Source organism: Electrona antarctica (assembly GCF_951216825.1).
Source record: "Electrona antarctica genome assembly, chromosome: 22".
Lineage (NCBI taxonomy): Eukaryota > Metazoa > Chordata > Actinopteri > Myctophiformes > Myctophidae > Electrona > Electrona antarctica.
This window is the reverse complement of record NC_136805.1, coordinates 10,539,783-10,564,782: the sequence shown is the minus strand read 5'-3', so window position 1 is coordinate 10,564,782 and position 25,000 is coordinate 10,539,783. Positions and strand designations below refer to the sequence as shown.

General features: G+C 47.6%; 1 protein-coding gene across 1 annotated transcript in view; it reads left to right on the top strand.

The window, feature by feature from the left end:
* cacna1g (calcium channel, voltage-dependent, T type, alpha 1G subunit) overlaps positions 1 to 25,000 on the top strand; it is a gene marked incomplete at its 5' end in the record, with an annotated part of 243,541 nt that overhangs the window by 92,307 nt on the left and 126,234 nt on the right. Inside the window, 7 exons of the mRNA XM_079492215.1 lie at positions 3,150 to 3,264; positions 4,088 to 4,243; positions 19,133 to 19,226; positions 21,363 to 21,553; positions 23,256 to 23,636; positions 24,052 to 24,070; positions 24,544 to 24,707. Of these exons, the coding sequence (XP_079348341.1) occupies positions 3,150 to 3,264; positions 4,088 to 4,243; positions 19,133 to 19,226; positions 21,363 to 21,553; positions 23,256 to 23,636; positions 24,052 to 24,070; positions 24,544 to 24,707 (1,120 nt within the window). The remainder of the gene's footprint in view (positions 1 to 3,149; positions 3,265 to 4,087; positions 4,244 to 19,132; positions 19,227 to 21,362; positions 21,554 to 23,255; positions 23,637 to 24,051; positions 24,071 to 24,543; positions 24,708 to 25,000) is intronic.

Sequence of the window (25,000 nt, the reverse complement as noted above, 5' to 3'; positions counted from 1 at the left end):
AACGTGAAGTTCATGCAGCGAGTCCCCGGAATCAGAGCGGAGCGACGCACGGCGCTGAGGAGAGATCGAAGACGCCCACACAACACAACTCTCTCTCTCTCTCTCTCTCTCTCTCTCTCTCTCTCTCTCTCTCTCTCTCTCTCTCTCTCTGTCTCTCGCTCTCTCTCTCTCTCTCTCTCTCTCTCTCTCTCTCTCTATCTCTCTCTCCTCATCAGCATCTCTTCATCTGCCTGCTTAGGTTTCTGACCAGCTCAGCGAAATGACGACCCCCAGAGTGCACACATAGGCGCACACACACGCACACGCACACACGCGCACACGCACATGCACATGCACATGCACATGCACATGCACATGCACATGCACATGCACATGCACATGCACATGCACATGCACATGCACATGCACATGCACATGCACATGCGGCACTCTTTCCATCTACCCCTTCATGCGACTCTCTCGCACGCATGTATGTACGCACACATGCATGCAGACACACAGACACTCCACTTTTCTTTCTCCATCTACACTTTCTTTGATTCTCTCTCTTTCACATGTACGCACGCACGCACGCACACACACGCACACACAGGGACGTCCTACTGGGACTGGTGCATAGATAAACAGTGTGTGACTGGAGTGAAGACTTGCCAAGCTTGCACATCAGACATCACAGGCCTGCTCATTGAGCCTGATGCGTCACAGAGCCTCTACACACAGTACAGTCATCCAGTCCCCCGTCGCCCGGCTGCCCTCTTTCTCTCTTTCTCTCTCTCTTTCTTTCTTTCTTTCTTTCTTTCTTTCTTTCTTTCTTTCTTTCTTTCTTTCTTTCACATTGAGACAACTGGCCAAAAGGCAGACATAAAACTACACTTCAATTCTACATTGTACTATAGCCTGGCTAATAAGCCAGACTAATATCACACAACACTGTCCGGCAGGCTTTTTTTTTTGCCAACGGCTGATTCGGTCTGGCTTATTAGCCAGGCTAACATTGTACATGACAAGTTACAGAACAGACAATAATACATCCACGGTACACCTCAAAGTACCTATAAAAAATATAATACAAAAATCACCAATGTGATACACACCAATTAAGTTACAGGGCGCAAAGTTGTGCATTGAGAAAATACTCGGTGTACAATATGTACAGCAAGTATTGTTTCTTCATTTTCCTCCCATCCCGCCCTCCTCCTCCCATGCTGTCAAAATAGTTAACCCATTTAGGCCTGACCTCAAAATAAAAAATAAATCTTCTAAATCCTCCAGTTTTCTGAAATAAATATTTTCACAATTTTTCTAAAATAGCAGACCACCGAGTGGCGTGCTATGAGCTTGTAGATCTGCTATTTTTCAATAGCTAAATTATAACATAATGTTTAAAACACCAAAAGGGGTTCCCACCCAAAATGGGTTAAAATGCTGTTAGCGCGGGAGTACAGTCTGTTAACAGTTGAAGAAGAAACACGCCGTTACTTTCATGTTTATTTGCCACTTAAATCATTGGTTCTCAAGCCTTTTATTTAATTCCAAGGGCCCCCATACATCTGGGAGTGTACAAATGCACACTCAGAGTTTGCAGGCCTGTAAGGGTCCATTTGTAACCCCCTCAAGGAACCCAGATGGTCCCCGGGACCCCGCTTTGAGAACCACTGACTTAAAACAACTGAACTAAACTCATCCTGAGTGGGCTCTGTATACTTGGACAGCTCTTTTTACCCACTAGACCAAATATCTTCGCAAAAAAACCCCCCAGCTGAAATAGATCTGCCGTTTTTGGCTAATGTTAGAATATGGATGCTGGGGTTCAAGTGGTTCATTTTACTTTAATTATGCCTGATAGCTTGAAATAAATAATAACTGGAAATAAATTAGGAAGAGTCAACAACCGAACAGGGATAGCACCTCCTCCTTCTTCTTCTTCTTCTTCTTCTTCTTCTTCTTCTTCTTCTTCTTCTTCTTCTTCTTCTTCTTCTTCTTCTTCTTCTTCTTCTTCTTCTTCTTCTTCTTCTTCTTCTTCTTCTTCTTCTTCTTCTTCTTCTTCTTCTTCTTCTTCTTCTTCTTCTTCTTCTTCTTCTTCTTCTTCTTCTTCTTCTCTCTTTCTTTTAGTTTCTTTCCATTAGGTAAGGCATTTGGCCAAAAGGACCTAACCAAACATTAACTCTGAGGTCAGATAAAGAAAATTAATTTTGATACTGGTTCAGCTTTGTGCCTCTGTATATTGCCTACAACGTTTTCTTTTCTTTTGTTGTTTGTTTATTTTCTACTGATCTGTATCTTGTGACATTTCTATTATGATGTATCTTTTTCTCTCTTCTTTGTATTTATTTTGTTATGTCAATGCTTCTGCTTTTATTTGCCTTGATGTTGTTTTTATGTGTTTTTTCTGTGTGTTTTTGTTTCTGTATGACTACACTCACTGTGGTGCTCACAAATACTAATTTGTTTTAACCCATTTTGGGCGGGAACCCCTTTTGGTACATGTCAAGTCTCCAGGTTTTCTTCAGAATGTGTATGACCTTTTTTACACCCTATATGGCATATTATGAGTCCACTAGGACAGTGGTTCTCAAATGTTTCATTTGCATGGACCCCCTTAACTCTGAGAGTGTACAAATGGAACCAAATGGACCCGTAAATGGGTCCATTTGGTTCCATTCGTACACTCATACCTTTACATACCTGATGTGGTCATTCAGGACTAGCTCTTCTGGTAATATATTTTATATGTCCATGGCAAAAATGTAAAAAGAACCACCGCTCATCCGCTGAAAAAACTTAAGTGAGGTGCTGGAACCACAAAGGGAACATGAGAAAAATAAAGGGAAGCTCCGCACACTCAGATCTGTGCACAATCAATGTATTTATTTAGCAAGCTTTCGGTCTACTGACCTTCAGGCATCGATTCGTGACCTTCTTCGTGATGCCTGAAGAAGGTCAGTAGACCGAAAGCTTGCTAAATAAATACATTGATTGTGCACAGATCTGAGTGTGCGGAGCTTCCCTTTATTTGTTTTATGTCCATGGCAAAAACGGAACTTTGATAAAGAGAGGTCACCACAAGCCAGCATGGTGATGAACAAACACCCCTCTCTCCCCCCCCCCCCCCCCCCCCCCTCTCTCTCTCTCTCTCTCCCCCTAATCAGTATCCTGGGGATGCACCTGTTCGGCTGCAAGTTCGGCTCTGAGAGGGACGGGGACACTCTGCCGGACAGGAAGAACTTTGACTCCCTGCTCTGGGCCATAGTCACAGTGTTTCAGGTGAGAATAAGATGAAAATGTTTTTAATGAGCTTTTTTTTTTTTTTGGTATTCAGACAGCCAGCAATGGGTAAAACGCTCCCCAAATGACACATCTAGCGGCTGCAATCTGCATTGACAAATGACAAAGCTTCTAGGAACATCTTTGAATGCAGATTGTGGCCCCTAGATGTGTCACAGATACTATTTTTTTTGGGAGCATTTTACTCATTGCTGGCTGTCTGAATACAAAACCTCAAAATCTCATGGTTCTGTAACTTCTGACTGACTTCCTGCCATTGCTCCAAAATGTTCACAACTCTATCGCGATGTGGGTTTTGGGTCCGCCGTATAGCCCACTGTACGGCGGCCCATTTGGGACAAAAACACAGTGGAGAGTTATGCGACATTATATGAAAGACGGATGTCTACGACCATTTTGTTTTTTTGAGCGATCAAAATGAGTGATTTACCGCAAAACCCACGGCGCCGCACACTCGGAGCTGCGGTCGTCTCGGGATGGAGTTCTGAATGTTTTCACCTGTACCACTCCTTCTAGGCTATAATAACATCAGATTAAGGTAAGAAAACGTCTATAGTCCAGAATTATCTTTTAAGCCTCTTGTCGACATAATGTGCCCTTTGTTTGCACGTTAAGCTCTATCATCTGCAGCCTGTCTTTTACTATAGCTATAGCCTGCAATATCAGACTAACTAAATGGCCCAATCTCCTCTCCTCTCCTCTCCTCTCCTCTCCTCTCCTCTCCTCTCCTCTCCTCTCCTCTCCTCTCCTCTCCTCTCCTCTCCTCTCCTCTCCTCTCCTCTCCTCTCCTCTCCTCTCCCAGATCCTGACCCAGGAGGACTGGAACAAGGTGTTGTACAACGGCATGGCGTCCACCACGCCCGTGGCGGCCCTCTACTTCATCGCGCTCATGACCTTCGGCAACTACGTCCTGTTCAACCTGCTGGTGGCCATCTTGGTGGAGGGCTTCCAGACCGAGGTACGACACACCTGTGTACAATCAAGTAATGATGACTTAATGACAATAACTGAACAATAGATACTTAGATACAGACATACAAACGGTCACAAGGACACACTCACGCAGAGTGCCGTACGTGCGGACATGCACTTCACGATTGCTGAAAAATGGCACGTCTACAAGCCCACGACTCGTCGCCGATGTGAGGTGTGCGTGAGCTTGTAGATCTGCTATTCCTGGCGTGTGGCCACGGACAAATACAATGACAGAGAAAGTAGGCTCTCAAACATTATCCGCTGAAAATAAGGTTTTCGATCATTGTTTTTTATTTATTTTCTCATGAATCACTACTATTGGACACCCTTTATGTCTGTGTGTTGGTAAAAGAGAAAAAACTCCACCACCTCTCCCCCTCCCATGCAAGTCATTGACAATATAGGCCTTATATATAAAGTCACAACACCAACTTTGATGATGCTTTGTTTTCAAAATAATAAGGTTATCTTCATTTCCTGAAAAATGACCATTTTGGAGTTAGGTGGTTTCTTCCTGACAGCACAGATATATAATACAAATAACACAATATAGGAAAACTGCCTTGTTGACTTTGACTGTTGTTGTTCCATTTTTTACTTAAACTACCTTGAAAAGGTGTAGGTATTCATAAATTAGGCATTTCACACACAGGAACATAATGGTTCTTCTATGTATGGAATCACTCTCAAGAATCATTTTGGGTTCCAGACAGTTAGCACCTTTATTTTGTCTGCGTGCGTACACCTCAAACTCTCTCGTGGTGGTGTGGGCGTGGGTGGATTCTCAAGAGGACACGACGAGAAGAACGCACAAGTCGTCACACTTTTCCTCCTCCTCCTCCTCCTCCTCCTCTCATATCTTCCTGTGTCTCTCACCTCTCCTCCTCCTCCTTCTCCTCCTCCTCCTCCTCCTCCTCCTCCTCTCATATCTTCCTGTGTCTCTCACCTCTCCTCCTCCTCCTTCTCCTCCTCCTCCTCCTCCTCCTCCTCCTCCTCTCATATCTTCCTGTGTCTCTCACCTCTCCTCCTCCTCCTCCTCCTCCTCCTCTCATGTCTTCCTGTGTCTCTCACCTCTCCTCCTCCTCCTCCTCCTCCTCCTCTCATGTCTTCCTGTGTCTCTCACCTCTCCTCCTCCTCCTCCTCCTCCTCCTCTCATGTCTTCCTGTGTCTCTCACCTCTCCTCCTCCTCCTCCTCCTCCTCCTCTCATGTCTTCCTGTGTCTCTCACCTCTCCTTCTCCTCCTCCTCCTCCTCCTCCTCCTCCTCTCATGTCTTCCTGTGTCTTTCACCTCTCCTCCTCCTCCCCCGTCTGTTGTCCTCCTAATTATCGTCCGACCGCCACGCCATCCATCCGTCAGCGGAAACGACACACCGCTCATGACTGTGCCCAAGACTACCCCCCCCCCCCCCCCACACACACACACACCGCGTCTTCAATTCCTTCCCTTTGGATACGCGTCCTCCTACCTCCCTCCCTCTCTCTCTCTCTCTCCTTATCTCATATGAAACAAAAGACACGCACGGCGCGCATGGCACGTCTCCGCCCCTGCACGGCTGCCATGCTTTTCTTGACGATGAGGGAGAGAGACAGAGACAGAGATAGTGAGACAGAGACACACGCGCACACACGCGCACACACACGCACATGCACATGCACGCGTACACACGCACACACACACACACACACACACACACACACACACACACACACACACACACACACACACACACACACACACACACACACACACACACACACACCGAGAGAGCGAGAGAGAGAGATTGAGAGAGGCAGAGATAGACAGAGGGAGGATGTGAGACAACACGATAAGAAAGAGGAGGTTCGATTTAATGGCTGTTATTGTTTGGACTCAGGTAGCCCCATTTATGTTCTACCCAGAGATAGAGAGATAGAGAGAGAGAGAGTTAGAAGGAGGGAGATGAGCTGAATAAATCAAAAGAGCATTCTGTAGGTTTACCTCTGTATATTCTATCACTTTTATCTGGACTTTCTCTGTCTGTCTCTCTCTCCCTCCCCCCCCCCCTCTCTCTCTCTCTCTCGTTCTCTCTCTCCTCTTCTGTCCCTCGACCTCTCTCTGGTTCTCTCTAAGCTGACAGCACCTCTTCCTTTGATCTCCGAGAGAGAGAGAGAGAGACAGAGATAGAGATAGAGAGAGAGAGAGAGAGAGAGACAGAGATAGAGAGAGAGTGGGCTAGACGTTGACAGACCAATAAAATATGGATTCATTGGAGTCGTTCTCTCCGACCGTTCTGCTTATCAGCTGTACAAATAGCCCCTCCGCGCAGCTATGGTGGATGAAAGCACATTACAGAACACATTGACCCCATGTGTGTCCCTCCCGGTGCTATCGCTATAGCAGAACACGCTCAAATAGACTCTAAATTGTGTTTGTTGTGTCTTGTCTTTTTTGTTTATCTTTTTCTGACCTGATGCACTAGTTCAGGCGATGTGCAGTATACGTTTGATGGTGTTGTTGTCGTGCAACACCTGAGGCTTTCCACCCAAGCGCACGCACACACACACACACACACACACGCACACGCACACGCACACGCACACGCACGCACATGCACACGCGCACACACACACTCGCACACACACACATGGGCACACGCACACAGATTGATTCTTAACCCAATAAGACCTAAGATCTTTGGCCTCCGACCTACAGTACCATCTCAAAATATGTCGTTCCAGGGACGACCCAGAAGCAAATATTTGAGTTAAAAAAAAGTTTGCTCTGAAAGAATATATATTCAAGGATTTGCACACATTTTAACGATTTTTCATACCGCACTACGAGCTTGTAGATCTGCTATTTTTCAACGGCTAAAGTTTAAAATAATGGTTAACACATTCGGCGCCACAGTGCCATCGGGTGGAGGGCTGAAAAGGCGTTCTCGGCACCGAGCGCCATTATATAAATGGCGTGAAAAAGGCGATTTCGCAGATAAATGAGTTAACGTGGTTAAACGCTAAAGTGACACAGATGCGTTCCCGGGCCTTTCCAACCTACAGTTGGGTGCCACCGATATTGTCCCTTATCATTTGACCCATTTAGGCCTGACCTCAAAATTAAAAAAAATCCTTCTAAATCCTCCAGTTTTCTGAAATAAATATTTTCACGATTTTTCAAAAATAGCAGACCTACAAAGCTCGTAGCGCGCCACTCGGTGGCGCGCTATGAGCTTGTAGATCTGCTATTTTTCAATAGCTAAATTATAACAATGTTTAAAACACCAAAAGGAGTTCCCGCCCAAAATGGGTTAACTGTCCTTTTGCGCAGATCACGCAAACCTCAGCAAAAAGAAAAGGACAATATCGATGGCCTCCAACTGTAACTTGTCCTCTTTTGCGCGACCGCCTCACTGTAGCCTACTTTCCATCTCCTCTCCTTATTTCTCACTCATCTTCCTCCCGCGTGCGTCTTCGGAGCGCTTCATTATTTCCTGTTATTTATTTCCCCCCCCCCCCATACATACATATACACATCTAGCCGCCTCCTCCTCCTCCTCGTCCTTTCCGCAAACAAACCAAAGGTATTTTTAGACAGGACCAAAACTTTGCCGTGCGTCAGGGTTTCTAGGCAACAAGCGCTTGAATGACGTGCATGAGCCCGGGTCACCGGAGAGGCGCTATATATACGGCGCGAGGCTCGGCAGGCACGATCTATAGTCCACACACACACACACACATGCACACGCACACACACACGCACACACACACACACACACACACACACACACACACACACACACACACACACACACACACACACACACACACACACACACACAATTGTGCATACGCACACTTGTATTACTGACATCCACTTATTTAGAATGCAATTTTTTTTGTCCATTTTCATTGGTCGACCTCCCGTCATCACACTCAGCTCATTGGTCCACCTCCCATCATCACTCTCGTCTCATTGGTCCATCTCCCAACATAACTCTCGTCTCATTGGTCCACGTCTCATCATCACTCTAGTCTGAAACGTGTCTTCCCTCTTCCTCCTCAACCTCTGCAGACAACAGTTGTATTTTAACGGAATATTCCCTCAAAAGCAACCAAATTGTTAATATTTAAAAGAAATGATGTGGGGTTTTTTTCCCGACTTGAATGATTGATCGTAAGGTACTCTGAAAACACACACGGCCCAGTGGGCCCACCCATCCCACCTCTTAACTGACCAGCCTATTGGCTGTGTTAAGTGGACAGATGGGTGGGCCGCGAGATGCTTTGGAGATGTTCCACCACTGCTCTTCTCTCTCTCTCTCTCTCTCTCTCTCTCTCTCTCTCTCTCTGTCTCTCCCTCCCTCCCCCTATAAGAGTGTGATGTGACAGATATGGGCGTGCGGGGCGAGTGAGGTTAGAGAGAATGGAGACAATTCAGACAGTCTTTATGGAGCTCCATTAACAGAGGCGCGCAATGAAAACCACACACACACACACACACACACACACACACACTTTTTTCGTCCATGCACTGTGTGATGTGATCTGACAGCCCTGTGTCACAGTGCCAATGCGATGCCATTGAACTAACAACAGCATATATGAATGACTATTATATACTGCTGCTTTTTTTGAATGCCATTTTCTCTTGGTGGTGGAATGTAAACTTTGCAACATGTGATTGATTGTTTTCTGCTCTGTTGGATTTGCCACTTGTTTCCGAGTTGCAAGACGTCGCAGTATTGCACACGCACTGCACCCTGGGACGACCCCCCCCCCCCCCCCATCGGCCCCCTCCCCTGGACGCTGCAGCTGCCCCCCTGCCCCCCCCCCCCCCCCTCCTTCTGAATGTTTCTTCTTCTGCATGGTATAAACCCACTGAGCAATAGTCTGCTATTTGACATCCGTCTTAAACCGGGCTGTAACTGGTCTAATAATCAACGTTTTTAATGGTCTAGGGCAGGGGTTCCCAAAGTGGGGTCCGGGGACCCCCAGGGGTACCTGAGGGAGTTCCAGGGGGTCCCCAGCTAAATGGTAGTTAGGAACCAAATGGACCATTATGGGTCTGTAACTCAGAGTGTACAAATGGAACCAAACGGACCCTAACAGGTCCGTTTGGTTCCATTTGTGCACTCTCAGAGTTAAATTAACTTTGATTTTACAATATAAATTGGGGTCAATGCCATTAAATGGGGTCTGTAGATTAATATGCATGTCAAACTGGGGACCTTGAAATTAAACAGGTTGAGAATCACTGGTCTCTGGAATATATTTTCTAATGGGGGTCCGCAGGCTAATAAATGTCGATTCGGGGGTCCTTGACATGAAACAGTTTGGGTGGCAGTGGTTTTCAACCTTTTTCATCTCCAGGCCCATTATTCTTTTTCAGCATTTGTGCCACGGAGGACCACCATTTGATGAGATTTAGCCTCTCAAACCCAAAACGAAAGAATAGTTTGTTGTCGTTGGATAAGATCTTGTCCACAATTCCATGCTGTGTTGATGTTACCATTAGGAGAGATAACAAGGCAAACGTTGATCAAAATATCGATTATTTTACATTCTCTAATTGTGTAGTCTTCTTGTAAATTAAGAAATGCAGATGTTTATCAATAATTTAACTCTTGAGAGCGTAAAATGAAAACCAAATGGACCCGGAGTTAAAGGTCTATAGGAGGGTCCATTTGATTACTAACTTTAGATCATTTTATTCATTTAGCTGCATGGGGACCACCTGGAATCCCTTCATTCATTTAGCTGGGGACCACCTGGAATCCCTTCAAGGACCACTGGTTGAAAAGTCGTCTAGCCCAGGGGTTCTCAACCCCTCTCAAACCCGTGCAATTTTTTTTTTAAAACGTTCATTTTCAGACCAGTTACAACCCATTTCAGACAGACATTTAGACGTATTTTAGACAGTCTAATAGCCTTGGAAACAATGCTCAGTGGGGGAAGTGGGACTTATCTCTAGGGCTGTTGGGATGTCCTTTTTAACATGGCTCCTTCTGCTGTGCTGCTGTTTTCTGTCGTGGGGGCCTCCTCTTCCTCCTCCTCCTCTTCCTCCTCCTCCTTCTCCTGCTCTTCCCTCTCCTCTCCTCCCCCGTTTTCCGGCCGTGCCGTCCACCACTTACTTCTCTGCTATAGGAAGTGACCAAGCGAGAGGACTTGCATGCCCGGCTGAGTCTCATTCCGCTGCCTATAGACTCAGGGGTATGTACACAGAGTACAGCACTGCTTCCTCCTCCTCTTCTTCCTCCTCTTCCTCCCTTGTATTAACACCGACTCCGCCTGCATGCCCGCCTCCCGTCCCTTCCTTCTCCAACCTCGTTGTCCTTACTCACCCCTCCCCCCCTCCCCCCTCCCTGCTGCGTGCATGCGTGTGTGTGTGGGTGTCGCTGCTTCAGCTCACTGAGGTGGCTGTCAGATGTCGAGCTGAGATGCATGCATGGCATAACGCCCAATAATAAACCACACCAATGGGTCGAGACGCAACGAAGCGGTTTTGGCGTGCGTCGCTGCAGCGGTGTGATATGTCCTGTTGCACGGCGGCGGCGCATGGTGGCGCATATCGACGCATGTCGACGCATGTCGACGCAAGTGATTCAATTCAAAGGAGCTTTATTGGCATGAGAAAATGCTAAGTGTTAAATGCTAATCCCTAAGCGGGGATGCAGCTCAAAGTGAACTACTCGGGTATCTAGTTTGCCGCCGTCCGACCTTCCTAGGCCGTTTTATTAAAGAAGAAATGGGCGATAATGGACAAAACTCACTCACACCGAAAGTGGCCGTTTTCAAGATGTTTTGGCCATTATCTCTGGAACGAAAAGTCCAATGTGCTCAGTTCAAAGCGTGTTGGATGCCGAGCTTTGAAGACATGTTCCGGGGAGGGGGGGGGGGGATGGGTTGACTATGGCTAGACTATATATATGACTATACATGCGTCTACTCTACATGCGTATACTCACAACCGTTTGGTTGCAAATTCTAACGGCCGGGCTCCACCGGGCGCGTCAGCGTCGCGTCTCCGTCACCGTCAGGGAATGTTCCCTTTTTAATCAATGAAGGGTGGCTCCACTGCCCGCGTTGACGGAGACGCGACGCGTGCATTAAAATTGAACCGGTGCGTTTTTTGACGCGACGCGACGGAGACGCAACGCGTCCGGTGGAGCCCTGGCGTTAGAGTTGCATGGAGAATCATTGGTGTGGTTTGGGCTTTCTAGAGACAACCTGGTGTCAGGATGCTTGGTTCGGTTCGGATTGGATTTGGGTTGGGTTGGGTTGGGTTGGGTTGGGTTGGGTTGGGTCAGGTCAGGTCAGGTCGTGTTGGTTTGGGTTGAGTCGGTTTGGTTTAATTTAGATAGTTTTGAGTTGGCTGGGCTTGGATTTGTATTGCGTTGGTGTGTGTGTGGTTTGATTTAGTTGAGGTATTTGTTGTTTGCTTCGGTTTGCGTTGGGTTGGGCTGGGTGGGTTTCATCTCGTTTGGTTTGGTTTCGTTCTGGGTAGTTGGGTTGGATTCTAATTTATTTGGTTTGGTTCGGTTGCCTGGGGCGGGTAGGGAGGGGGGGGGGGGGGTACCTTCATTTTTAAAGCATCCTCTGGTGAGACCCAGAGCCATCTAATAGAAGCGATATTGAGGGGGCAGAAAACAGCCCGGTCACGTGGTTCATGTACTCGCGCGAGCCCATATAGACTCCAATGCATTCCGTAAACTTCCGGTTGTCCCTATTTGAAGCCTTCGAATAAGGGACAAACCAATAGAAGGTCTATGTAGAAGAGCCGCCATTGGACTGAAGCCCCATGACGTGAACAGAATTTGCGTAACTAATAACTCTGTCTATACTCTATGGCTCTGGTGAGACCGTGTCCCTGCTGACCTCATCGGTATGCAGCTTCCCTGCACATCACTGACCTCCTTTAACACCGTCTCTCGCTCTGTTGTTTTTCTCTGTCCTCAGGGTAAAAACACACTGAACCAGCAATGCCAAATAAAATAAAATAAAAAAAACTCCCTGTTCGTCTCTTGTTTTATCTGGCTGGCACACAGAGAGAGAGGGAAAGAGGGAGGGGGGACGGGGGAGTACAAGCCTTTCAGAGGGCCGCCACACAGCCAGCTCTAATCTGAGTGAAGTATAGAGAGGGATGATGAGAGCTAATGGAGAGACTGAGGCGATCCACTGCAGTGTTTGTATGACTCAGTCACTTAAAGCCCGGGCCAATGCCCGCCGTCTGGCTAAATGAGCCAATCCGCTGAAAACAGATGGTGTAGCGTGTCCTGTCTGTGTCATTCAGTGGTGGAGAAAGTACTCGATTGTTTTACCTAAGTAAAAGTATATGCAACACCGCAATGTAGAAATACTTTGTTGCAAGTAAAAGTCCGCAATTCAAAAATGCACTTGAGTAAAAGTACAAAAGTATTGGCATCGAAATACACTTAAAGTAGTCATTATGCAGAATGTCCCATTTCAAGGGGTTAAAAGGAAGTAGCAGCCGGTACCGTTCAGTAGACTAGTAGTCCTGCAACAGGAAACGTTCAAACCGTGCTGTCTATTCTCAGATGATCAGAGATCTCCCTCCGCCTGCTGATATGACGGGTGTCGTCTAAATCCAATGAATGGGCTAAAACTGGGCGGCATGTTTTTTGATAGATAGATAGATAGATAGATAGATAGATAGATAGATAGATAGATAGATAGATAGATACGGTAGTTGAATGATTGGATCGCATTTTGTGTGAAAGTCATTACTTTATGTCCAGCCACAGACAATCCATTACTGTTAATGTGGATAGGACTCCAATTTGTGTGTGCGTGTGTGTGTGTGTGTGTGTGTGTGTGTGTGTGTGTGTGTGTGTGTGTGTGTGTGCGTGTGCGTGTGCATGTGCGTGTGCGTGACTAACTGTGTGTGTGTGTGTGTTATCATCACACCGTGGCTATCATCAGCGTGCCCAGAGACCGGCCTCCGTCTCCTGCCCGCGGCAGCCATGTCCAAATTGGGGTAGCGGAGTGTAAACAAGCTATCCAAACAGACCTGGGCTATTTCAGTCACCCAGGGATTTCCCTGGGGACCTATGATGAACCCCCCCCCCCCCCCCCCTCCCCCTAACGTTATACATCTCTTCCTTTCACATCCCTGATGGCGCTTACGCCTGAATGATAGGCTCTATGCACACAGAATAAAGGTATCCACACACCGGGCGCGGATGCAAATTCGGATTTTTAGCAGCGTTTCTCCATCGGTTTTCAGAAAAACGCGGCCGGTGTGCAACCACCTTAACTCTTCCTGCTTCCAGGCCGCTTCCCTATACTTCCTTCACAGGTGTTACCGATGATACTAATTAAGGCTCTGTTCCATTTAGTGTGCAAGCAGTACGTGGTTCTCAAAGTTTTTAATTTCAAGGACCCCCATAACTCTGAGAGTGTACAAATGGAACAAAATTGACCCTACACACACACCGGTACGGGGCCATTTTTTGGAACCCACTCAAGGACACTTTGAGACCCACCTGTGTTAGCAGAGTGTTTCCAGTGAGCCAACATGCACGATAGCAGCACCCTGACTCTGTTTGACTAGAATGGAACAGAGCCTTCATTAGTATCACCGGTAGGAAGTAGGGAAGTGGCCCAAGTTCTTTCCAAAATGGTGTGTATGCATATATCCCATTATATTTAACTGCATGCCGATGTCTCGCACTGCAAATAGCTGGTGGGTTTAGCTATATGTGCAGTGCCAAACTCGATGCACAACCGAGTAGCCTATAAAGATCAGGCCTCACGTTGTTCAAATTACCTGCTGCGGTTCAAATCCAGGTCTTATACCTACCGAAGCTCTGTGTTATTCCTTTCTGAGCCCTTGTGTGTGTGCTCGCTCTGCTCTGAGAGTTTCTGTACTGTATTTACCTACGTAGAAGTATAGGTGTGGTATCTGGAAACACAATTCACATTAAATAGCTGTTTATAGTATAGTGTGACATTACATTGTCTCTCAGCTGGGCAAACATGTCATGACACAGAGTCCTTAGCAGGCTAGGAATCTCAGAATAGCCAGTAAAGTAGCCTTGCCGAGCCATGAGGCCCATAGGGCAGGAGCCTATCTCCTGTTTCTGTAGCGTGAGTCAGCTTGATGTACAAGTACACCACCTGGACATGACGCTAGTATGTCGCAGGGACTTACCCCCAATCCAACCCTTGATGCTGAGTGTCAAGCAGGGAGGCACTGGGTCCCATTTTTTAGAGTCTTTGGTATGACCCGGCCCGGCCGGGGATTGAACCCCGACCTCCCAGTATCAGGGCGGACACTCTAACCACAAGGCCACTGAGCTGGAATAGCCAGTGACCACAAACAAATGGTTGGGGGTTGCCTGCTTAGGACACCTACTGTGTTCTTCCTGGGCTTCCTGTGACCACACCTAATATGGACATGTTTGACAATTTGGTACAGGGGGGAACCTGAGACCACCTTTGGCTTTTCCTTTGATGTCGTTGTTCTGATCTGTATAAAGCCTATACTAAAATGTCTGCAACAGGGCGAGTTAGTCTCCGGACGCCGTGAGGCTGAAGGATGCATGCATGGGGCTCAGGCCCCCATGGCCGTGAGGCTGAAGGATGCATGCATGGGGCTCAGGCCCCCATGGCTGTGAGGCTGAAGGATGCATGCATGGGGCTCGGGGCCCCCATGGCCGTGAGGCTGAAGGATGCATGCATGGGACTCAGGCCCCCATGGCCGTGAGGCTGAAGGATGCATGCATGGGGCTCAGGCCCCCATGGCTGTGAGGCTGAAGGATGCATGCATGGGGCTCAGGCCCCCATGGCCGTGAGGCTGAAGGATGCATGCATGGGGCTCAGGCCTCCATGGCTGTGATGCTGTATTCTGAACTCTGGAAATAAATGGAACTCCGGAAACAACCTTCATTTGCCCGTCTGCTGTCGACTTCATTCTCCGTATTTTTGCCTAAGTATTTAAGCTCTTTGCTGCCATGTTTTTGGGCTTATACCACTCCTCCCTCCAGTCAGGCATTCCTTGTTGTTTTACCCTCTATTTTTTGTTTTTCTATCCCCTAATTTTTAATTTTTTCTAATTTCTAATTTGTATCCCCCTGTTTTTTTATCCTCTCATTTTGTATCCCTTAATTTAGAAACTAAAAGATAATTCCTTCTGGCCCATGCAGATGCAGCGGCTCTGAAGAGCTGGTTGTTGTTTGGAGAGGATTCTCCCTCTCTCCCTCGTGGGCAGAATTAGTGATCTGCTTATAACAGAAACTGCAGGGAGGTACCGTATAGAGTAGGAGTATATGATGCACTGTTTGTCTCCCATCAGCCCAGTCCAAACGGACCCTCATATATGATGCACTGTTTGTCTCCCATCAGCCCAGTCCAAACGGACCCTCATATATGATGCACTGTTTGTCTCCCATCAGACAGACAGACATACAGACAGCGGGCAGAGGATGAAGGATGAGAAACTGACAACACCGAAATGATTTAAAAAAAACAGGAGGAGGGTCCATTTAGAGTCATTCGAATGGATTTTTCCTGTCACGCACACATGCATACACGCACGCTCTCACGCACACACCTCTCACTCAGGGGAGAGACCCCAGCTGGCGTTGGACACAGTAGAGTGGTCTTAACTCTACTATATCGGGGCCAGGGTCAAGGACCGACAGCACGGTGGTGATATGTGACGCCGTAGTGCCACCTGTGGACGCGTTCAGAGCCCGGGGATTAAGGCTGGACCCAAAACGGAACACCTTAACTAACACGTACAGACTAGAGCCCAACAGGGCTTACAGTGCACCGGACTGAATGAGGCCACATGTGTCATTGAGTTTTATTATATATATTGACTATGAACTCCGCCTGGTCCTTGTGGTCGGCCTCAAAACCCTCTGGGCCAATGGCATAGCATTATATACCATTACCCTCTGGGCCAATGGCATAGCATTATATACCATTACCCTCTGGGCCAATGGCATAGCATTATATACCATTACCCTCTGGGCCAATGGCATAGCATTATATACCATTACCCTCTGGGCCAATGGCATAGCATTATACCATTACCCTCTGGGCCAATGGCATAGCATTATATACCATTACCCTCTGGGCCAATGGCATAGCATTATACCATTACCCTCTGGGCCAATGGCATAGTATTATATACCATTACCCTCTGGGCCAATGGCATAGCATGATATACCATTACCCTCTGGGCCAATGGCATAGCATTATATACCATTACCCTCTGGGCCAATGGCATAGCATTATATACCATTACCCTCTGGGCCAATGGCATAGCATTATATATACCATTACCCTCTGGGCCAATGGCATAGCATTATATACCATTACCCTCTGGGCCAATGGCATAGCATTATATACCATTACCCTCTGGGCCAATGGCATAGCATTATACCATCAGTATAACCTATCAAGGGCAGATTCCGATCCTAGCCTATAAGGTGACTGTGGTGATCCCCAATACCACAAGAAAGCCTAATTTATACTTGCAGCGCCAATCTACAAGCTCACGGCGACTCATTGTACGCTCGTATATCAGCTCTTTTTGGGGCACGACTCGGTATAAATCAAGGTTATGGCTAAGGAGGGGTAGGCGTAGAAGAGATAGAGAGACAGAGCGACAGGGGAGAGGTTGAGCGCGTCGCACCCGATGCTCCACTGCATGCGCCGTTCGTCCTATCAAGGCTGTCACTCTGGATTGATAGTCTGCCGTTTTTACTTACCTGTGGTCGGTGATGAATTGTTGTTAGCGTAGTAGGCGGTGCAGACGATCAGTACTGTGTATGCATGCGCGAGCGTGTGTGTCTGTGCGTGTGTTATGTGTGTTTGTACCTGTGCGTGTGTGTCTGTGCGTGTGTTATGTATTATTTTGTACCTGTGTGTATTAACACATTGTGTGCCCTTGTGTTCTTTCAAAATAGCGACGTGGAGTGCCCATCCGATTTCGCAAAAAAGAAAAGAAAAAAAGTTTTGAAATTATGAAATATCCTAAGACGTGTACAGATGTCTTGGGCACACCATGGGATGTCTGTGGAGACGTCTTGGGCACAAATTGGGTTTTTAAGATGTAGTGGAGTAGAAGTAAAAGTGTGTACTGTGGAAATTAGAAATACTCAAGTAAAGTACAAACACCTCAAAATTGTACTTAAGCACAGTACTTATAGTCACTTTCCCCACTGATGCAATGTGACAGTAATGAATCCTCAGAACTCAGAAATCTCCGAAATCGGTCGGCACTTGTCGCTCCAAGCACGAAGTGTCCTTTAGTAACAGTCAGTTACGAAACAAAGCTCTTGATCTGCAGGGCCGGCCGGGGACGAGCCCTGCCAGGACAACAGAGACAGGAATAGAGGCTGGCAGAGAGGAATCATGGCTCAGACACAGACAGTGTGCAGGCTGAGGAAGTTGCAGACGGGAGTGCTCGGCCCGGGAAGGGGGATTATTTTGACACAAACAATGACGGAGTGAAAAACGATGGACAAACAGTTGCGGTGTTCTGACAAACTGTGTGCCGTGTGGATGATTTATGACTGAGAGACCACACTGAAGATTGGCCCCGCGCGTGCGTGCGTGCGTGCGTGCGTGCGTGCGTGCGTGCGTGCGTGCGTGCGTGCGTGCGTGCGTGTTTTTGTTTGAGGTAGTGGTAGACATCGAGAGTGCTTGTGATAGAAAAATAAGTGCGCATGTGTGCGTGCGTGTGGGCCTGTGTGTGTCTGTGTGTCTGTGTTAGCTTGTACGCTGTTGTATACGTGTGTGTGTTCCTTAGTAGGTTTTTCTGTGTGTGTTTGACCACACCGAAGCTCTGTTCTGGGTGCTTTACTATATGCCATGGTGGGCAAAATATCAGTTCACGTGCTAATGTGAACCACACTATCCAAACTCCTTGCACCTAAACGGTTACAAGGAGTTGCATGGCGACCCATTGGTGTGGTTTGGCCCATTGAATTGAACCAGTTGAATTACTTGGGTGGACGTGGAACAGGACATATCACACCGCTGGGACCAACGCTACCGTCTCGTCCCGTATGGACCCTTTGGTGTGGTTTGGGCTTAAGAGAGATACATTTCGACTCATTTTAAGCTGAATTATAACATTTTGTCTTTCTGCATTATACATAACCATTCGTCAGCACTGCTCGGTGCACGGTGATCTTCTACCTGTTCTCGTATACCATCCATAGCCCTCTCTGAGTTGCAGAGAGTATGACACTCCAGATACATGTACACTGGGGTGCATACTTAGTTTAGACTAGTCATTGGTTAGACATGGGTTAAGGTTAGGCTTAGGTGTGCTGCCCCGTGGGAGGTTTAGGGTGAGGGTTTGAGATAGGTTGTAGTTGTAGGACTAATGACTGGTCTAACCAATGACTAGTCTAAACCACCCTGTACACTTGCTTCGGTGTGGTCGCTCTCAGCGAGACGTTGCACTGTCCTGCATGTTGCGGTCGAACCGGATCGGCCACCATGGTTTAGTCTCTCCGTCACTAGTCTGGACTCATCGTAGCCTCGTGGTGAACTGTGTGTGTGTGTGTCTGTAGTCAGGTTGCCTCTGCAGTCGCTGATCTGAGGTCAGAACGTCTACCACGTGCTGCATTAGGTCGTACAACAACAACGACGCGTATTCTTCAGGAAGTCAAACTGAGCCCAGATCTGCGTGTTACAGAGGCAACTTCAACCCACCCGCTGTTTTGTTTTAGTTTGTTTTAGTTTGTGTTATATAGTCCACACAAGACCGCGGTTGCCACTTCACTACTTTAATTTGTGTGTTTGGTGTGTGCGTGCGTGTGTGTGTGTGTGTGTGTGTGTGTGTGTGCGTGTGCGTGTGCGTGTGCGCATGCGTGTGTGTGGGTGTGTGTGTGCGCGCGGGTGTGTAAAGGGCGATGAGTCTAATCCAGGTTCAGAGATAGGTTCCATCCGTCGCAGCATGGAGGATGTAAATGGCAGCAAGAAGGACCTGTCTGCATCCGCAGGTGAGGCACGCACGCACGCACGCACGCACGCACGCACGCACGCACGCACGCACGCACGCACACACACACACACACGCACTGCTTTTGTAAGGGTAATCTGCTGGCTTTAAATATGCAGCCCTAATGGAGTCTCTCCGAATTCTCGACTCTCTTATGACAAACTTCTTTCTTTTTTTATTACAACTCGTCCCAGATGCATTAGTAAAAGTAAAGTGCCTGGTGGTGGTGGTGTCCCCCCCCCCCACCCCCTTGAATCATCTTGGCTAAGCATCCCTGCAGATTCCATTTTTTATGCCATTTAAAAAAAACTACAGGTTGAAAGAATGTGTCGTTATCGTTTGGTATAATGTCCTCCAAAATGTCACAGAGTCCGTGTTGAGGTCTCATTCTCTCCGCTCATTCTTGGCTGGTTTCTTTTTTCTTTAACCACAGCGGGGCCATGAGGCACGTGCCCTGTCTAGCTCCCTCTTCATCAACCCACTGCCTCATCTACAATTCCTTGCATGTCGGCTCTCTGCCCCTTTTTTACACACACACACACACACACACACACACACACACACACACACACACACACACACACACACACACACACACACACACACACACACACACACACACACACACACACACACACACGTGGGTGCACGCGGCGCGCGCGCACGCACACCCATGCACACAGACGTCCGGAGGAGTTCTGTGGGATGAAATGTGCCGAGCGCAACTCCCAGCAGCATTGTACTCTTCCTCCTTCCCCTCTCAACTCCCAACAGCATTGTACTCTTCCTCCTTCCCCTCTCTCATATGGACGGAATTTAAAAAACAAACTTCTCCAGTGGCTGAAAGGGCCTGTAATGTATTCCTCTTGGCTCTTACTCTATACCGAGGAGTGCACGGGAATGACGCAGAGGAATAAGTGCTATTAAAGTCACATTTCCACCGCGCATGTTGTGCTCTAGTATACTACCGCGTGTGTTGTTTGTCTTTGCTGGCGGAATATTACGCTCCCTCGCACGCATCTCGTAAGATTAAGGCTCTGCTCAAATATTGATTTCGCCGAGCAGCGGCATGACACATTAGAATTTCAACTGGGATGATATGTCTCTTTGCCACCCCTCCCCTTAGCTTAATCTCCTCTTAAACGCGGTTGCTTTCTTTTTCTTTCCTTCAAACTTCGCTTACCTTGAATGCCCTCCTTCTCTGCCTCCAAAGATTAACACAATTTCAGTCAGACAACTCTTAGAATTCAGAATATATATTTATTGAGCATAATGGAGCATAGATGATAGATGTATGAAGCATAGCTTGGCGTCAGGGCTCTGTCTATTCATTCTCTGTAGTATGAACATGTTTTGTTAAGTTATAAGCCAAATAGAATTACTGGGAATGAATTAAGACCCCATGCAGGGGGATGCTGGGGAGGCGTTGGGACTTCATGAGCAGTGGGTTAGCAGGCTAGGCAGCAGCAGCGACGCACGTCCGCACAGCAGGAGAGAAGCCAGGAATCAGCAGGTATAGGTAGAGAAGTTTAAATAGCCGCTCTGATCAGGTAAAGAGTGCATGAGACTAGTCACCTGATCAGGTATAGGCGCGCTCTACTGAGCTGACTGCCTGAACTAGCGACGGAGGCTGGCTGTGCATCATAACATCTGGAGTGCCTGCTGGAAATGGAGCCTTAGGGCTGATTCCCAAACTTTTTAGCCTGTGACCCAAAAGAGAGATTAGACGTTTGCCCGGGACCCAAACTATAGTGAAAATAGCATGATCGGCGATTTTTACAACTTCTTCAACATCTGTTTTCTATAATTTATGTAATTTCTTACATTTTCCATTGATTTCTTTATGAAATTACTGAGAAAGAGAATCAATTAATTAATTCATGAAATGTTTAGCTCTTTTGGGATTTAAAAAAAAAAAAACGTCTTGAAATAATTATCAAAACAAAATATAGGAAACTCAAAGGGACCCATAAAGTTTGGCCAGCGACCCAACCTTGGGTCCCGACCCAGTGTTTAGGAACCATGTGTCATAAGGGGGGGGGGGGGGGGGGGGGGGGGGGTCTGTGTACCTACATTTTGTTTTGTTTTTCACCAGCAGAAATACCGTTATTACCTCTTTCTTTGTTTTGTTTACTAGTAGTGCCCATAAACGGCCACGTGGACCTGAAAACCAGCCTGACCCCTCCTCTGATCACCCACACGGCCGCCACGCCCATGCCCGTGCCCAAGCTGCCCACACCGGGGGGCGGCGACCCCGTCCTGGGCTGCGAGGCGTCGCGCCGCGCCAGCAACGTGTCCATCGACCCGGCGTTCTACGACAAGTCACCGGTTAGTGCTTTCCACACCTCTTTCTCTTTGTGTCTCAAACAGGGGCTATGTTCTCTATATTTGCTTATCCCACGATTTTGTAACCCATTTTTTTCACTCTAATGTAATCCTGGGGCGCTACACTCCCTCCACCAACCTTGGGGAGAGCAACGGACTGACCTCATGCTTCCTTCTATATGCATGAGGAGTCCAAGCCGCTTCTATTCACCTGACAGGGGGGAGTTTCCCCGGTTGTATACGTAGCATGTGGAAAGAACACGTTATTCCAACCACCAGTTCCTTTCCCGTCCATCAGGCGCCCCGGCTGGCAAGGGGGAGGCAGTATAGAGACCAGGATTACTGCATGTTTTTTGTGAGAAACAGGGCTTATAACCCAACCTTCATCTCCTCATTCTTTTTAAAGATGGAGTGCCGTGATTCCCCCCTAAAACATGCTCATCAGTTATGATTATACTGATTTGTTTTTCTTTTCAAAAGTGTACAGTTGCAATTAGACTACATTTCTTTGAAGTAGCAAATGTGTGAAACAAAATAACTTCAATATGTACAGATACAAATGCCAAATGAATGTGTAGCTAAATTAAATTAACTTGGTGGATGCACCACAGATGTGTTAATCTTAACCCCAAACCTCATTATCATTATCAAATGCAACAATGACTTTAGTTTGAAATTTAATTAAACACCTCAAATCACCTGTCGACTGCTGTCTGTCACGCCGCACGCACGCGCGCACACACACACACACACACACACACACACACACACACACACACACACACACACACACACACACACACACACACACACACACACACACACACACACGCACACACAGAGGAAACCCCATTGGAGATGAAAGCTCATCAAGCATCTCAAATCACTCTCTCAGCGTTCCACGAGGTGACTGCTAATGCATGCGTGCTAAGAGGATAAGTAGTGCCCTGGTCGCTCAGGCCTGCGTCGCCGTGTGGCTGTGCTGGCGTGCAGAGGAGGAGGAGGTCGAGGTGATTGACGATGATTAATGTGTCGTGCCAGTCAAACAATCAAGTAATAGCGGCCATATTCTACTTGACTGCCGCCGTCGACACTCTCAATTTAACAAATCAATGGTCTGGAACGGAGCTGGATAAAGACTTCCAGATTTCTTCACAATCTCTCTCTCTCTCTCTCTCTCTCTCTCTCTCTCTCTCTCTCTCTCTCTCTCTCTCTCTCTCTCTCTCTCTCCCTCCCACTATCACTCTGTTACACTCTGTATTTCAGGTGTACAGCTATAGTGACGTACTTGTACTTTATTGGCATGACAGACTATATACATTTTATTGCCAAAAAGCATTCAAAAATACTTCCGTATGAGTTCGTAAAACATTTTTCAACAACCAATATGCAATGAAGTGTGCTGGATGTTGGAACATTTGGATTTTGGAGCGGTGATGTATAAAAGATTTTTATACATTTCAAAACTTGTACAGTAATTTTTTTATTTCCTCCAGACTGTTCTTCCTACTATCCTTGGGATTGTGGGTGGGGGGAGCGTGGGAGAGGGGATTGAGTTTTATTTTTATATTTTTTATGTCTGTTTAATACTTGCCCCTGGGCTTCTGTTACAAAAAACCTGAATAAAAAGATTTTGAAAAGAAAGAAAACTTGTACAGTCAAGTACTTTTTCCACCACTGGTTTGACCACCTTTCTTTCCCACAGACCAGCGTCCGTAGCTCCTCCCCCCACAGCGGCGCCGGCGCCCCGTGGAGCTCCGGCGGCAGCGGCAGCGGCCGGACCAGCCGCCGCTCCAGCTGGAACAGCCTGGGCCGCGCCCCCTCCCTCAACAAGCGCCACAGCGCCAGGCGCCAGTCCGGGGAGCGCCGCTCGCTCCTCTCCGGAGAGCGAGGCTCCAGCTCGGAGGAGGACGGGGGTGGAGTAGGAGGAGGAGGAGGAGGAGGAGGTGGGGAGGGGGCCGACACCACCTCCCTGGCCCGGACGGACTCCATGTCCCAGCAGCCCCAGCGGCCCACCAGGCACCGTAGGATGGAGTCGGTGGAGACGCGCAGCTCCATGGACCTGCCCCCCGACACCACACTGCAGGTATGTGGCCAATCAGCGGCAGCTAGAGGCGGGATCAAGGCAGCACTGTGTATGCCTTGAGCCCGCCTCTAGCTGCCTCTGATTGGCCAGGCCGTTTTGTGGCCGGAGCATCAAGTCTGCCTGAGAGTTCCCAGATGGGAGCAGGAGGGGGGAACCCAGTGTACTCTCTGCTGCCCCATCTGGCGGAGTCAGGTTACCGACCTGGTCCCTTATCCTTTTCCTGAAATAAAATAAAATATAATATATAGGTGTTTTTATTATTTTATTTTAGTTATAGAGAGAAATTATAATGTTTTAAGGCATACTTGTCTTATTAGCCAGGGTTCCTTTTAACACTTCTATAAAAAACATGCTGCTCCAACTGCTGGTTGATTTCTGAACTAATTTTGCATCAGTTGCAATATGTGAAATACAGGAAAAGGATAAGGGACAAGGTTCGGTGGCACTCGACTGTACAGTACAGCCACGGTTCTCAAAGGGGGGTCTGCACTGCGGACCCCTGAAGATACCCCTGGGGTTCCGCAGACTAATTAATACTAATTAAGGCTTTGTTTAATCCCGTTGGTGTTGGCTGGACCTCACTCTCGCAGCAACTAACTAACTAAGGCTTTGTTTTCCGTTTAGTGTACATTGGTTCTCAAACATTTTACTTTCAATCACCTCCATGTTCCCCCATGACCCATTTGTACGCTCTCAGAGTTACACACCTGTACGAGGGCCATTTGGAACCCACTCAGCACCCTGACTCTGTTGAATGGAACAGAGCCTTCATTAGTATTATCGGTAACACCTGTGATGGAAGTCGGAAGAGCCCCCCAGAAGTAGGAAGTAGGAAGAGCTATTTCCAAAATGTGCATAGAGCCTACACAGAAAGTGTCCTAAAATTAATCTCTCATTCCCTCTCCAGGTACCCTTCCTGCACCGCTCCGCCAGCATGCACAGCTCCAGGCCGCCGTCGCTGGCGGCCACAGCGACTGCAACGGCAAGGGCTCCCCGTCGGCCCTGGGGCCCACGCAGCTCTCCCTGGAGGACAACACCGAGGAGGAGAATGTAGAGGAGGAGCCCGTCTTGGTTAGTCTGATCTGTGTCGTGTGTGTGTGTGTGTGTGTGTGTGTGTGTGTGTGTGTGTGTGTGTGTGTGTGTGTGTGTGTGTGTGCGTGTGCGTGTGCGTGTGTGTGCGTGTGACCATGCATGGCCGTGCCAGACTAACATTTATACATTCTTCAAGCTCTCAGGATTTCACTGTATGGATGTGTGATGTGTGTCCTGCATACAGTACATAAGAGAACATGGATGTGTGTGTGTGTGTGTGTGTGTGTGTGTGTGTGTGTGTGTGTGTGTGTGTGTGTGTGTGTGTGTGTGTG